The following is a 15724-nucleotide window of genomic DNA, read 5'->3' as shown; positions in this document are numbered from 1 at the left end:
CTTTTCGGGGGCACGACGCTCAAAGCTTAGTCAGCAGATTTCGTAAGGACTGCTCAGGGTTGTGAGAGTCCGTCTCCTCCAAACTTCATACACCCTTCCTCACATCTGTTTCTCTGTACAAAGCACCGTGTTCGTATTTGGCGCTGGATAAAATAGAGTTGAATTGCTCTGCAGCGTGATTCTTCTTCAGTGTCTTCAGTGTCGATTTGTACTTTCTCTTCACTGCATTTTAGAATTACAGCATAGGTCGGTACATAACACAAACCCAACATGTGCAAGGCATTCAACTGGAGGTTTGTTTTATTTCGACTGGATTTTTTTTTTGGCACAAACCAAGATGACCTTAAGGTTCACGTGTACCACGTGAGCTGAAGCTACGTTTACTTTGATTTTATGAACTTTTAATGGTTGTGACTGAAAGTTTTCACACTTACCGAAATGTGCCTCCGGTAAGAAAAGAGAATACGTAACCTTTCCACAAGCTTGGATCGGGTTATTCCAGATGCATCCATCTATGTCAGACCTGTTTCATTACATAAATAATGAGCCACTCTTTGCTGTCACGGGCTGTCATGATTTATCTGGCGTCTGCTGAAAGACAAACACATTTCATTTACGGTGAAAGTACAAATTCAAGAAAACCATACAGCCTGAGTGTCAAATTCACCAATTCAAGGTGTGTAAAACTTTGGGTGGAATGGGGACTAGAATGATTGAGCCACGTGACGGTTTAACCTGAAACAAAACTATTTACACCGATTTTCACTTTTTCAGGAGTGTTTCATCATGATTTTTACATTGCTGAAAAAAAAGTAAATCAGGACCTGAGCAGAAGGCAATGTGGGTCAACGTTTTACTCAAGAAATGATGTTTCGGTGAGAAGAAACTGATGTTTTTAGCTTTAAAAAATGATTTAAAAGCTTATATTTTTTTTATTTTCTGCTTGACGTTTCAGTACAAGGGAGTATATCCTGAAAAAGTTCACATTTAATTAAGTTAATTCTGATTCCCACATGAGAATAAAGTTTACTTTAAGGTGCTTTTTAATACATTCAAAAGCATGGCTCTTCTGTGTAGATAGAAAATTAATTTATGTAACAAAATTACATCTCTCTAACACAGATTCACATCGGCTTCTCAGAGCTTACTCAGCAGTAATGATATACTAGTAATTTAATAATGATAATAATAATAGTAATAATGTTTCCTTTAGTCCTTCCAAGAACATTGAAAAAGAATTCCCTTTTTGGATGTATGAACTGTTTGGAACATCTCTCCTGTGTGTTTGGTGAGGGGCCTTGTGCATTAAAGAGGTGTGTGTTGGTGTGTGTCAGTGTTTCTCAAGGCAGTCAGATGTCTGGTGGTTCAGGAGGAAGTGAAACAGACGACTGCTCTTCTGTTTTTTTCGGAAGCCGCAAAGGAAATGATTGCTCCTCTTTTGTCCATTTCTTAACAATAGTGATTTAAAAACGTCCTCGGAAAGGCTCTGAAAATGATGTGTTCTTACGTGAAACTGAATCTAATTGGTACGTCTGCTTGGTGTTTCACCACTTCTATCGTGTCTTCATTCCTACATGTAGTGAGTTTTTAGAGTTCTTACAAGGTGCTGTGTGTGTGTACGATTTCCACAATAAGTGGCAATGTTGAAAATGCATTTGCTTTACAAGTATGATGGTAACTACAGTTGAACATGTGAACGAGAAGCAGAGGTCAAAGTGATACTATTCCCATCAAACAAAAGTAAAATTCAAAATACTTAAAATTCAGATTCGTATTTTTTAAATTTCTTTTTGTATCCCGACTTAAAAAAATTTTCTCTTCCATTTTCATGTGTACACATATTTTGATGAAAATTGCTCTATAGTCAAACCTTACTGGCGTTACGATTGTTTATTGCTTCACAGTTGTACTCAGTCCTGTACCGGATGTGGAAACACGCTTAAAGAATCTTTCACATAAGTTGAGTGAGATTTTAAAGCTGCAAAGGGTGAAATCGGATTTTTCCATGCATTTCAAAGAGTGTCTTACAAAGGGTTAAAACAGGATTTCCAATTTTAAATGAGAAGATGCTCCTGCAGCCGTTTGACCTGCTCCACATAAAAACCAACGTCAGTTTTAAATTCCACTTGTTTCCAATAGCAATGTTCAGGTTGATGCCCCCCCCCCCCAAAAAAAATATCCATACTACTGATATCACAGCAGTCCAGTTTTTAAATTGGATTATCATCTTAAAATAGCGTAGTTACTATTTTCAATTAAACGTGCTGATTCCAGTAAAGTCAGATGCTTTCCATGTGTGAGACGCTAATAGGGCTGGATAAAGATCCCACGCACATTTGAGCTCACGTCCTGTGTGAGATGTGATCAGATGGAGGCAGACAGTCAAGACTGGAGCCAGCAGAACATTCTTGATATGGTTATAAAGTTGGGGTTATTGTTCCAGGTTATTGTGTAATTATAGTAATTACATTGGGTAGCATTTGGATAGCCGAGAAAAATGCCAATGTCAATGTTCTTGATTAGTCCAGTAGGCTTTCGGTGTTTTCATGTACTCGCTTTCATTTGAACAATATATGAAAACAAAAACAAGACAACTAGACAACTTTCCTTTTATAGGAAAATTTTAATAGTTATTCAATGTTCTACATTTTACAGTAAATATACAATTACAAACTTGGCTTAGTTATAGTACTAAGATCACTAACTGATCTTTTAAAAAAAAAAAAAAAAAAAAAAAAAAAAAAAAAAAACCCTCAACAACAACAAAAGATAAAACATTAAAAAAAAAAAGAAAAAAAAAAAAGATTTTTTAAAACAGATTTACACTTCATATCACAAGCCTGACGCGGGTCCTTCACTCTGGACCAAATAGCTAACATACAGTTCATTTCTCTCAACGCTGAACAGACGTTGGGCTTCAGTTTCGAACACAACCTTACGGTAACAGATATACCATAGCATGTGCAAACTGGGTACCAAACTAAAACTTCCAAAGATGGGGGTTGTTCCTAATACTCGATCCGGGATGGAATACAAGTACAAGTTGTTTCTTTTCTTGTTTCTTTTTTTTTTTTCTTGGAAGACAAGGAATTTTTTTTTTTTTCCACTTTTTGCATCACATTTAGTGTCAAATTAAACGAGGAGATATCTCTTGACGAAGACGAACTGAAATGAAAAGGAAGCTGCGGCAGAACATCAAAGACATTTAAGAGCCTACTATTCACCGTGATAGTAGTGTTTTAATTTATACTCGTAAAAAAACTAAGACTTAGCAACAGCAAGGCGGGGGAAAAAAAAAGAAAGACTGGGGAATGAAGGGAGGAGAAGAGGTGCTGTGTATGTAAAGGCTCAAGATTAAATACAAACAAAAAGAAAAACAGGCGCTTCCTATTGTCATGTAACGATGCTTTCAAGGTCTGAAAATGTTACAGAAGACAGGATGAAGGATGACGAGTGGGAATAAAGATGATTATATATATATATATATATATATATATATATATATATATATATAAAACGGAACTAAGACAACTTTGCAAATCATCCACCTCCCCTCTCCCAGAACACTTCGGCGTTCGACAGGCCATCATCACTTAAGTGCAAATTGAAATAAATGCGAAGCAAGGAATGGAGAGAATTATGGAAACAGGTCCGTCATCGTGTGAAATAAACCCGGCGTGATCAGCTTGTTCTTGCCTCTTTAAACGGTATCTCCAGTTTAAATACAGAGTTAAAGAGCATTGGTCCACAGCCAAGGAAAAAAAACTAACAAAACACCCCAAGAAGGTTTTTTGTTTTTTTTTCCTCTTCCTGAAAACCCCCACAATTTGCAAAAATAAAGAGTCAGTGCGAAACAGGCAACACCAAATTAAAATAGGTACATTTACAGTACTGTGCAAAAAGCCTTTTAGGCGTGTGTGGGGTAGAAGTGGCACTTATCCATCATGTAATACCCTCAGGGGGGCTCTAAATGTAAACCACAATCCTGCTGAGAGCTACTGTCAGTCTAAAGATGAACGGTGTAGATTTCCTCCAAACTCTCTGAAATAAAGGAGGGAAAAAAAAAACAGTTTGGAAGGCAAAGCCTGCACTGTATATTATTTATTGATTTAAAAACATTCCTGCTTTGCAGCATTTGTTTAGGAATTGTCTCGAAGTTGGGCACAGTACTGTAAAGGAGCCTTGATAGGGGACTTCCACACCGAGTCAGTGGCGACATCTAGTGTTCAAAAAGGCTCAGTGGAGGAAAAAAAAAGAAGTTTGGAAGCCAATTTGAAAGACCATCATTTACTTCCACGCTGTTTAAGATGGGGGTGGTGAGGTTTGCAAAGGTAAACAAAATTAAAATAAAAATGGGGCTGGGGGGATAAGATAAGGTAAACAGGAGAAATAAGTGGCACAAATATGACCAGCAATCATTTTGCATCCCCACATGAGTGAAAACTGAAGTGGATGCAAAATGGCTCCTGGAGGGGGGGGTAGGGGGCACAGAGTGAAGAGGGGGTCAGCACGGAGGTTACAGTAAGATAAAAGTCAGACAGGCAATATGCATTAACAACGTGAGAAACAGGACAGCAACAGGAAGTAACACAGATTCACAGGAAGCGAGACAGAACAAGGACTCAGAATTCACCAGTTATTAAAAAGGAGAGAGGGGAAGTCATTATTACCAAAACGACAATCGGAGAAATATGGCACAGAGCAAAGGGCGAGGAGGCCGAGGGTACTGTATTTTACTTCGCTTTCTTTCGCAGCTGGAGGACAGAAACGGGACAGGAGACGTGGCACCCGGCAGCATCTCAGCCGCCAAACGTCAGCTTCCGTCCGGCGTCCCTCCTCTTTCCCTCAATGTCTGCAGACTCAGGTGACGCTTATTATTTTTTTTAAATTTGGTGGCAAGAACTTCCACAAGTCCAAAGCTTTATTTACAGACCTTGTGTTCACTTCTTCTCCCCCCTCCCCTCGGTGACAGATATGTAGAGGACAAAGATGCAGAAGAGGTTCGAAATAAAACTAATTAAAAGCACAAACAGTAGCTGCCACACTGATGCAACCATGCTTAGCTAGAAATACATTTTACTGTACCACTTGCTGTATAAATATACTGCATGTTATTTATTTGTATTTTTCTTTTTTTTTTTTCCAACTTAGAAATCCAATGCTATAGTGAAATACACCTGAATATTATGCATACCCATAATGCTCAATCGACCAGAGGGAAAGAAAAACAACAACAACAAAAAAAAAAAAAAAAAAAAAAAAAAAAGGAAAATAAATTGAATTTGAGAAATACTGACAAAAGTAGTGGTTGGTTAAATAAATCCTAATGTAGAGTAACATCACTGCTGTCGCAAGAAAATCCGGTCTGCGTTTGTTTTCCCAACTGGCTTCATCAAAATGTACACGCATTTAGTCACTTGTGCTCCAAAAAAAGATCCACTTCATGTCGCTAAAATACGAGCGATTTTAAAAAGAGGCGGCGGTTTTCCTCCGACAGCAGCAGGTATCGTAATATTTTCATGAAGGATTAACCTACTAGTGTACAAACATCAGGACTAAGAATACCTCAAACACTCCACCTTATTGTTTTATTTAAGATATAAATTGCTCCGTCCTCCGTCTGGCACTACAAAGCCTAGGTACCTGTTACTTAGCATTAAATTATAGCAGTATAGTCAAGTTTTTTTTCTTTTTTCTTTACTTTTTTTTTTTATCTTACGTTGTGCAATATTTCCTCACAATGTTACTCAATACCCAAACATTTGATATGTTCTACTTGTCTTAGCAGTAACTGTAATAATTATTGAATGGAGGCTGCATACGGAGCCTCGGATCCATATTTAGATTACAATACTCCTTTAAAAAAAAAAAAAAGGAAAAGAAAAAAAGGAAAAGAAAAAGGAAAAAAATAATCCAAAATGTTGATAAAATAATTACGGTTAAACATTGGAGGCAGTCCCTCTTATTTTTATTGCAATATTAAACCACTACATCCACATACCCGCTCAGTAAATGCTTTTTTTTTTTGTTCGTTTGTTTGTTTTTCTTTTGTTACACCAATCTGTACTCTACAGATCACATCGACGCAATTCGAGTCTTATTTTATTTGTAAATCCTGGAAAATGCCACAGGCCTCACCTGAATCCCACCACTCCCGAGTGCTCCTGCTCCCGCCATGCCGCCCCCACCCCCCGCCCCCCCCCGGGCGCTTCTTATCCGCTGCGGACCAGTCAAAGGATTTTCTGTCGTAGTCTGATTACAGTGTGGCTTTGCATGTGCACACTTACATACGCTTTTGTTTGAATGTCCCCCAAAAAAGCTCGGCACATCAAGGTAATTATACGGACTACAACAATTTGCAAATATCAAAAGGTTGATGTTTCATTGCCAATAGAACACAAAGGATGTTTTAAATGGACATTTTAGTGGGGGAAAAAAAATCAGCCGATTTCGAGTTTGTTGGCAGGACGCAACCCAAAAAACGTCGGGATGAAGTCAGCAAAAAGAATTGGCACGGATCAAAAACGGCAGGTCAGAACCACGGCCGGGTGTAAACGCCTTGTAGGGAAAAGCAACGCCTCTGAGAAACATTCCATTTCATCAGCGGGGCAGGTCAGAGGCCACCGTCTTTATAGGATGGGGTTCGATTATCGCCCACGGCAACGGGCCTCCCCCGAAACAGCTTAACTCAACCGATTAGACAAAAGAAAAGGGGGCTACATGATTGGAAACATGGACCTGTGCCAGCTTTACAGGAGCGCCGTCTCTGCTACCAAATTCAAAATAAGCCGGTAGTTTTCATGAAATGACAAAATGTCTTTTACTGGGAATAAAATATGGCGTCATGAGATTTGCGAATCATCGTATTCCAGTTTTCTTTACATTTAAAACAGTCACACTTCTTTTTGAAACGGTGTTTGCACATTTAGGACAAAACGCGATCCTATCAGGTCATGTGCAACGTATTCAGAGAAATTCGATTTTTTATGTTTTTTTGACTGGTCCACCACTAGATGAAAACTAAAAAACGTTTCATATCCGTTATTAGTCCTCACCCGGGAATGGAAAAGAGGAAGAGGAGCTGATAGCATCTCGGTGACACAAAGTCAATGTACAACACACGCAGTGCAAGAAGAGCGGTGTGTTTGTGCCGCGAATCTCCGGTGAGACGTCACAAACTCAAATGTCTTGTGCCGTGAAGTGAACCGACTGAATGTCATCATCTTCTCCTCCTCCCCCTCCCCCCCTCCTCCTCTGCTTGCTGCTCTCCTCTCCTCGTGCCAACACAATCCCTTTTAACTCCTCCTCTGCTGGCTGTGTCTGCCATGCACACCCTCACTAATCCATGCACGTGTGTGTTCGTATTCTGTGTGTTGGTCAGTTAACAACCTAACTGGAGGAGGTACTGTGCAGTAAGTGCCACTAAGTGATTCTGTTGTTTCCCATCACATCACAGGAGCCCCTGTGTGTGTGTGTGTGCGTGTGTGTGTGTGTGTGTGTGTGTGTGTGTGTGTGTGTGTGTATATGTATGTGTGTGTGTGTCTGTGTGTGTGAGAAAGTGTGCATGAACATCCAATATTTTTTTTTTTTTTTTTTTTAAAGTTTCTCGATGTATTGACTTATGCTCACCACATTAAAAAAAAAAGAAAAATAATAATAAAAAAAAAAGTTTAACAATCCCAAAATGTTCTCTAGCTAGGTTTAGATTTCGATAAGTGTCACAACACACTAGCCTGCATAGTATGTAGCGTGTGTGTGTGTGTGTATAATGCTAGTCTGGACAAGGTGGGACACGGAACACGACGGGGTGACGATGGGCGAGCGCTCGCGGCGCTCAGACGGAGACACGAGGACGACAAACAGGACATTTACCAGACGGAAAGCTACGCGCTGGAAGACGACCGAGATCAAACTGAAAATGAAGCTATTTGCATTTTAAAAAATGAGGAAGGAAGAACCAAGAATAGAAAAAAAAAAAAAGAAAAGAAATAGAGTTGAATGTCCTAATAATAGAAAAAAAAAAAGAATCGACTTAAAGAAAAACAAAAATCCTAATCATGTTAAAAACCCTGTGCTGATATCTAGTCGTTAGAAAATTTGGCAGCATAAGTCAATAAAGTCCTTGTAGAGACTGATGGAGATGATGATGAAGAAGAATAAGTGCCCAATAGTTTCCAGCCAACTGAGCAGCAGCAGGCGGGACCACACACACACGCTCACACACACACACACACACCAGCACAACACAGAAACAGGATCGACCAACACCCGTGATTGGTCAAGAGTCCTTCTGGAGTTCCAATGACAGACACAGCAAAAGAAAATGGAAAAAAAAAAAAAAAAAGAAGAAGAAAATAATAATAAAATAAACATACAAAATAAAAGTAATGACTGGTTGGCAAATGAACAGAGAGAGAGAAAAAAAAAGAAAGCAGCTTTTTTTTGTTGTTGTAAAAACGTAAGAGAATGTCGCATAATAACAATAACAATAATAGTAAAGTGGCTGTTGCACTTTTCTTTTTGTTCTTGCAGACAGGTGCCGGGTTCCCGCGGTTACCGACGGGAGCCCGTGTAAAGATTTGAGCAGTTGCATACGACGGTGGACTCCAGATCTGGTGGGAAAAGAGGAGCAGAGGCACACATTGGTGATTTATTTAAGACCGCTGCAGCCTTCCGGGTTGGGGGGTTGGGGGGGTATGCGAGGCGGTGCAGTTTGTTCAAGTCGGGAGGACAAAAAGAGGAATGAAAAGGAGCGGGGAGGAGGAGGAGGAGGAGGAAAAACAGATGGGCCAGAGGAGAGAAGAGTTGGGAGCAGACACTCACATGATGGGTGGGCTCTACCAGTGGGGCGGTACGTAGCTGTACCCAGGTGTCCCTTGGGGCCTGTAGGTTGGCACAGTAACCGGGTGTGCTCCGATTTGGGCGTGCTGGGGTGTTGTCAGCAGAGTCCCTGAACGGAACCAACACCACAACAAATGTAAGACAAACGTATACCAGACTATGAACATCCATCATATCAGGGTGGCTCAGTTTAATTCAAACAGAGACACCCTCCAGGGGATATTCCACATCATTCCTCAATTCATTTACCAGTGAAATTAGAAAATAAAGGCTGTGTTATTGAGCAAAGTGCAAACAAATGAAGTATTTGTTTATAAGAAACTTAAAGCTGACTTATTGGGTGGTATGCTTGAAAACTCACTAGTTTTATGTGCTTTTGCTCTGGAGCCCCCCCCCCCCCCCCTTTTTTTTATGATAGCTCCTTGTACTTTCAAGGTAAAAGCATCAATCAGGTGAAGTGACGGGAACTTCACCAGAGCAAAGGGACAAAACCAGCCGGCAGCAGCAGGAACCATCTCTACGTAGCACAACTTTATTTAATCAGACAATTCAAAAGCAACAGAAGGAAGCCCAGGGTTCAGGGCTAAAGGGTGGCATGGTGAAAAAAAGGCAAGGGTCAAAACCAAACTAAAAAATTCCAGACGAAATTTTGTGTGACACTAACATCGTCTCCATTTTGTGTTTTTCACCAAAATGCCATCCACCTCCTTTCTTTTTGCGACTTTTGCGTAACGGTTTGCTGAATCGCTAACAAAAGCCATAGCACGCCATTCCTGAATTTTCTGCACGTTTGATGTGATTTCGGTGTACGTGCTACCTACTACTTGCGTGCCAAAAATCTGGTTCAAGAAAAATGTTATTAAACTGATGCCTCGGATGGTGATCTTTGCACCTCACCTCTTAAAGCGACAGGCACATGGAAGAGAAAAGCAAAATATACTGAATGTGAAGCGCTGCCATGCAGAAGAGCAAATAGATTAGTATAATGGTGAGAAACTTTCTCATGGATTAATTATGCGCTAAAGGCATTTACACAGTAGTTTGAGGCAATAACTATAAAATACAACATAAAACTTTTACTGTAAAATGTGTTCAGATGATTCAAAACACTAATTACAGTTAGGAGGGAATAATCGACATGACTTGGACCGAGCTGGCGGCTCCTACCTGCACTCATGGCCATGGTTGTTCCGGCCACCATCCCCATGGCAGCCATACCGTTGTTGCGGGGAGCGGGGACGGGGACTGGGGCCGGGTAGAGGGCTGTGGAGGGGATGCTGTTGGGCTGCACCACGGTGGTGTGATGGATCACATGTGGCTGAGCCGCGTACACAGGCTGGGTATAATACGCTCCCTGTCCAGACAAATCAAAGGGAAAAGGTCTTGGTGAGCCACGGAATGGTTACTTTAGACGTAGACACACTTCATGATGTAAAGCAGCGAGCACATCAACTCACGACCTGCATGTATGGAGAAGAATACATTCTTTTCAGACCTTGGATCCTGCTTCAGTTAAACTGCTTCATATAATCACACAGTTAAATGACGTGAATGTATAGATGTATGTGCTCCAGTGATGACGTTAAGCCGATCTGACCACGCTCGCTGGCGCCCTCACCTGTGCGTATAGGTTCTGCTGAGGGTAGGCACTGCGGATGGGGTACATGGCTGTCGGGTACGGGGTGGGAGTGGGGGTGTAGGGGGGAGGCGCTCCATTTGACTGAGTGGGTGGTACTTTGTACGGAGTTCCTGCAGGAGTATATCCTGCGAGGGAGAGAGAGAGAGAAACGAAAAGAGGAAATGCATCAGAAGAGCTCAAGTTGGCTGAAAATACAACAGCGTGCACTTTTGAGAAAGGATGGAGGACTTGTGAGCAAACAGTTGCAGCGCCGGGCCTCAGCATTCTTTGGGGGAGGGGGGGTTTCATGCTGCTTATGGCTGTTTTCACTTTTCAGTTCATGTGGGACATATTAAGCTCCTTCACTGCTAAATATTCTTCCAACACTTAGTCACTCATTGCCATTTGGTGCTGGGCTGGTCGAGTTTCTCCTGCTGCTGCTGCTTCTTGTCGTGATGTTGATGAGAGTGAACTCAAACTTTGTTTTGGCAAACGAGAAGAGTAACCCAGAGGGATTTAAGACGGAACACGCTGGGGAGCTGCGGTAAGATGCACAGTAAGGTGAAGACGATCTGTGGCTTTGTCACTACCTGCAACTCCTTTTCACACACAATTGACTCAGATCTGCAGCCACTGACTGGCTGTTTTAAAACTATCGCTTTCATTCTCGCTGCAGACAGGATTCGGCATCCCAGTTTTTTCTGGAGTGTTTATTAAATCTGAAGAATTCAAAGATAACCAGAAAGTGGAGAATTAGAGCTTTGTGTCGTAACGTCAGCCTACAGCGACTCAGCAGTGTGACCAAACACACAGACTGACCAGCAGGTCACACATTTGTAATATGACTGTATGCGGTCATAAAAATATTAAATTGATGCAGCAGCTCTAACATAATTAGCCAAAAAGGATTGAAAATGTGCATTTTTGTATTTGTAAGGTGAACAAGGTTTGCTAAGAAATGTTGGGAATTATTCAGTAGGTGAGAGAAAATTACTGTTTAGTCACCCTCTTCACTGATGACAGATATGTACCATACACTGTTAAACCTTCTTGGCCAAGCTATCATGGAATATATCAGGAGCAATATAGCAGGATTACTCACTCACTGCAGACTTTTGACAATTCTGCAACCATGAAAAATAAATCCAAAAGCTTAAGCGATTATTACTCCTAGCTTTCGTATATGGAAAGAACCATTAATTAATATTCATCCATAAGAATGACAGAAATGCCAGTATGGTATCAGATGGGCTTGAGTGTGGAGCAAACGGAATAAAACAGTCATAGAATTTAGAATTCATTTCAGGTTTGTCATTTGCATTTCCAAAATAATCCAGCAGATGGGGACCAGGGCCAACTTAAAAAAAGAAAAAAGAAAAAACCTGAAACCAACAGACAAGCATCATTTAGCCAGTTGAGCCATGAACCATGACTTCAGCATCTTGATGCTTCATACCAGAGAGGATACACTTTCCGTAGCGTCACTACATATTCAATCTGTTGTGGATTAGCGAAGCTGCAGAACCACAGCAGCATTTAAACATTTCCATCTCTGGCTGACGTTACGTCACTGGTAGTAAAGAGCACGGTCGGGGACAGCGGGTGCATCTGGTTCATCCCTCCGCATTCGTGTGTGTGTGCGCGTGTGCTCTGCTCTCCAGGGTGCAGTTCCCCCGATCGGCCGCCTGGAGGAGCCTGAAGGTCAAACATGCTACTAGCTAGTCGCTGCTGTGAGCTTATGAAAGCGCTTTTCTCACACAAGGACAAGGGAACAAAGAGATGCTGGAGCTGCTCTGTGTCTAAACGTCTGTGTGTGTGTCTGTACACACACACACACACACACACACACACACACACACACACACACACACACACACACACACACACACACACACACACACACACACACACACACACACACACACACACACACACACACACACACACACACACACACACACACACACACACACACACACACACACACACACACACACACACACACACACACACACACACACACACACACACACACACACACACACACACACACACCATTAAAGGACAATGCTGTGTGACAATTGCACAAAAGCCCTGCTGACAAAGGAAAAAAAAAAAGATAGTCTAATGAAAGGTCTTAAGAAATAATGACTAAGACAGATTTCTAATCAGACCACATCATTTCTATCTGGGCTCAAAAATATAAACATTTAATTTCACCATACATTAAGCAGCACTGCGTGCACAGAAAGACATTTCAAGACAGCAGCAGCAGCACTCCGTGATAATGAGGTTCAGGTTTCGGCTGGAACAAAGCCGACTGAGCTTTGCCAAAGCACACCTGATATTTTGTTAGACCTCCAAAAGATAAAAAAAAAAAAAAAACCTAGTCGGGGTGGAGACGGGAGACGGAAGCTTCAAAAGCAGCACAGAGGAACTCTCCAACCCCCCTTCGGTCTTTGGAACGCACTTAAAATTCAAGAAAGGGAAAACAATTAAAATAGGATTCTGCCTCTGCGCTCAAGATAATTCAATCCCAACACTTTGCAAAGAAAAGTCCTTATTCATGCCTTTTCGATAGCAGTTCTTTTCAATTTGATGTTTACAGGATTTGATATTTGGTTGCTAATGAAACACACATACTAAGACTTTTTAAAAACGGTCTTTGAAGTCATTGAAATTGTACATCTTCAAAATCCCAATTAAATAAAAGCCTCTTGTTTAGAGGACAAAACAGTAGTTGGTTTCTTCGTTCCCCTACGCCTCTGCCTCTTTCATCTCCAGTCAGCTCTATTCTTCTGATGGCTTATGTTCTTTGTTTTAGTTTGTCTTTTGTGCACTTGAAATTATTTCAATTGCTTACTACACCTAGTAATAGGGATCGTCTTCCTTCACACCTTAATGCACTACACAGCATTTGTTTTTTTTAATGTACAAATATTTACAAGTACTTAAAGCTGAAAGTGTACTTGCTAGTAATATATTCATTATATGAGTGTATGTGTACACACTATATAGTCCAGCAGAATAGCAGGGAAGTTACAGAAGGTGACAGCAGAAACGTATGAAATGAACTTTATTTTTTTACCTTTAGGTATCAATGTACAACACATTTAGAAATGGAAAAGGCTCAATCATTTCTACTTCATTCTAACACATACTGTGTATTTAGCCGTTTCCTCGACCGGGGGTCACCACAGCAACTAGAGACTCAGATTCAAAATGTGTTTTCAGCAAGAAGGGGATTTGGCATAAAAACATATAGACATAATCCCTGACTGAGCATGAGGATGGGGAAGGAAAAGGAGATTTTAGCAACTTTGAAGGCGGCTTGATTGTCGATGCCAAAAAGAACATTTCACAAACTTCTGATCTGGGATTTTCACGAACTGCCACCTCTATTGTTTCTAAAGAACGTCTCCATAAACAGGAAATATCCAGCAAGTGACAAAAAATGTCACTTAATGCCATCTCTGATACGCTGTGCCTTGATGGACTGATGGGGCTTCAGCCCTGGGTCTCATTCTCATCAGCTGAGAAGAGGAAACTACACTTTCATACAGGAGGCTACACTTCAGGAGTGTGTGATTTTCCATCAATATGAACCAAAATCTGAGGAACGTTTGCAGTACATTGTTGAATCGATGCCACCAAGAATGATGGCAAAATATATATGAATACAGTCTGATGATGCAACAATAATTACATTTCTAGATGTGGGATTCTAGTAATAACACTAATAATACAGGTCTTCATAACAATAGTTTTGATGAGTGTTATATAAATAGATTTGGTCATTATCATTGTTGTCATTATTAACAATATATTGAAATATCAAGATGTTCATATCCTTTGTGTCATGTGCATTGCAAATATCCAGTGTGCGACAGTAAAAAAAAAAGAAGTTTGAACCCAAACTGTGATCACCGAATGTTTCCTATTGTGTCCTCATATAACCGTACACAACTACAACAAGACAATATAGGACTGTTTACCCAGTATTCACTACCTTTTTCTATATAGACATATCATATCTGGGTAGCAGCGAGACAACTGTAGGCCCATCTGCTGCTGGGACCAGACACTGAACCCCAGCAGAGCTGCTATCTGCTGCGATACAGCAGCTGTTCACTGGCGAGCGGCCCACTCCTTTACTATTAGTCTACGCTCCCCACTTAATACAGATCGCATTTAGATTACTTGGGTCCGTGAGGAGCGCTGAACAACCCTCTGACTGTGCGTGTCAGATTGGAATATGTCTACAGTTTTAATCTGCAACAAAATTGTAAAGGTGCATGAGTCAGACAATTATATAAACATGCAGGAAAACAGTATTTGCCCTACGTTAAGTACTCATAACAAACCCATAAATCCAGAGCGTCACTGTGCAGCCACACAGAGGAGCAGTAATGGATCCACTTGACGTGGAATTAAAATTTCATCAGCGTGTAATTTATTCAACACATTAAGCGTTAGACCAGCCTTAACCTAAACAATGACTAACTTTCATTTCGCACCAACACATTACTCAAAGGCGTTTTCACTGTGTGCAACCCAGTGATTACTCATCAGCAAGATTAACACATTTCTCAAATGTATTCAAGGGAAATTGGAGGCACAGATACTGTGCTGTTTCAGCTTGTTTGGGTTACAGACTGTTTTTCGGTTTCAAAAACACTGCATGCACTGCAGATTGTTTTAATCATTGTTTTCGCTTGATGGCACCGTTTACAAGCAGAAAGCAGAAACCGTGGGCTTTGGCCTCACATTCGAAAAATGGTAATAATTTATTGCCAAGCGCTCAAACGGTGACAAACAATCCATCAAATATTTGGTTGAAAAGGTGGCCCTTTACTTTTGACCCAGAGGATTTTATTGCAATAACAGAATTTTTTTGATAAGCCAATTTAACACAGGAATTTCATATTTTTTTACTTATTTGAATACATGTTTCAAATGTTACTCCGTTTCGAGCTTCACTTGTGAGCACTAAACTTTGATACGAGCCAGACCAGGCGTTTACCTCGAAACAGGTTACCACATAAGAACACGATAAAAGAAAATTCACTTTTCAAGAGAACCACATTATGGGACACCTACATTTTCTTTAATGGATGTACTTTATGAATGACGTCGTCTTCATACTACAACTGTCCACAATCTATTAGAATTGGTTATCTTAGAACACAAAGCAAATTGTTGGGAGTTTAACAGAAGCGTGGTACTAATTTGTTTATAAAACCATCTCCATATAATACACATCTT

The 15724-nt window shown here is 40.7% G+C and overlaps 1 protein-coding gene across 2 annotated transcripts in view; it reads right to left on the bottom strand.

Moving 5' to 3' along the window:
* Nucleotides 1–7598: 7598 nt before the first annotated feature.
* Nucleotides 7599–15724, bottom strand: part of fam168a (family with sequence similarity 168 member A) — a 29089-nt gene continuing 20963 nt past the window's right edge. For both annotated transcript variants that reach the window (XM_080459535.1, XM_080459536.1), the window contains 4 exons: nt 10460–10605; nt 10009–10195; nt 8824–8950; nt 7599–8612 (listed from right to left, as the gene is read on the bottom strand). In XM_080459535.1, coding sequence (XP_080315661.1) covers nt 8838–8950; nt 10009–10195; nt 10460–10605 — 446 coding nt within the window. In that variant the 3' untranslated portion in view covers nt 7599–8612; nt 8824–8837. The remainder of the gene's footprint in view (nt 8613–8823; nt 8951–10008; nt 10196–10459; nt 10606–15724) is intronic.

This window comes from Lipophrys pholis (genome assembly GCF_963383615.2).
Source record: "Lipophrys pholis genome assembly, chromosome: 3".
Classification (NCBI taxonomy): Eukaryota; Metazoa; Chordata; class Actinopteri; order Blenniiformes; family Blenniidae; genus Lipophrys; species Lipophrys pholis.
Note: the sequence above shows the minus strand (reverse complement) of the source record. Positions and strands in the feature narration are given on the sequence as shown.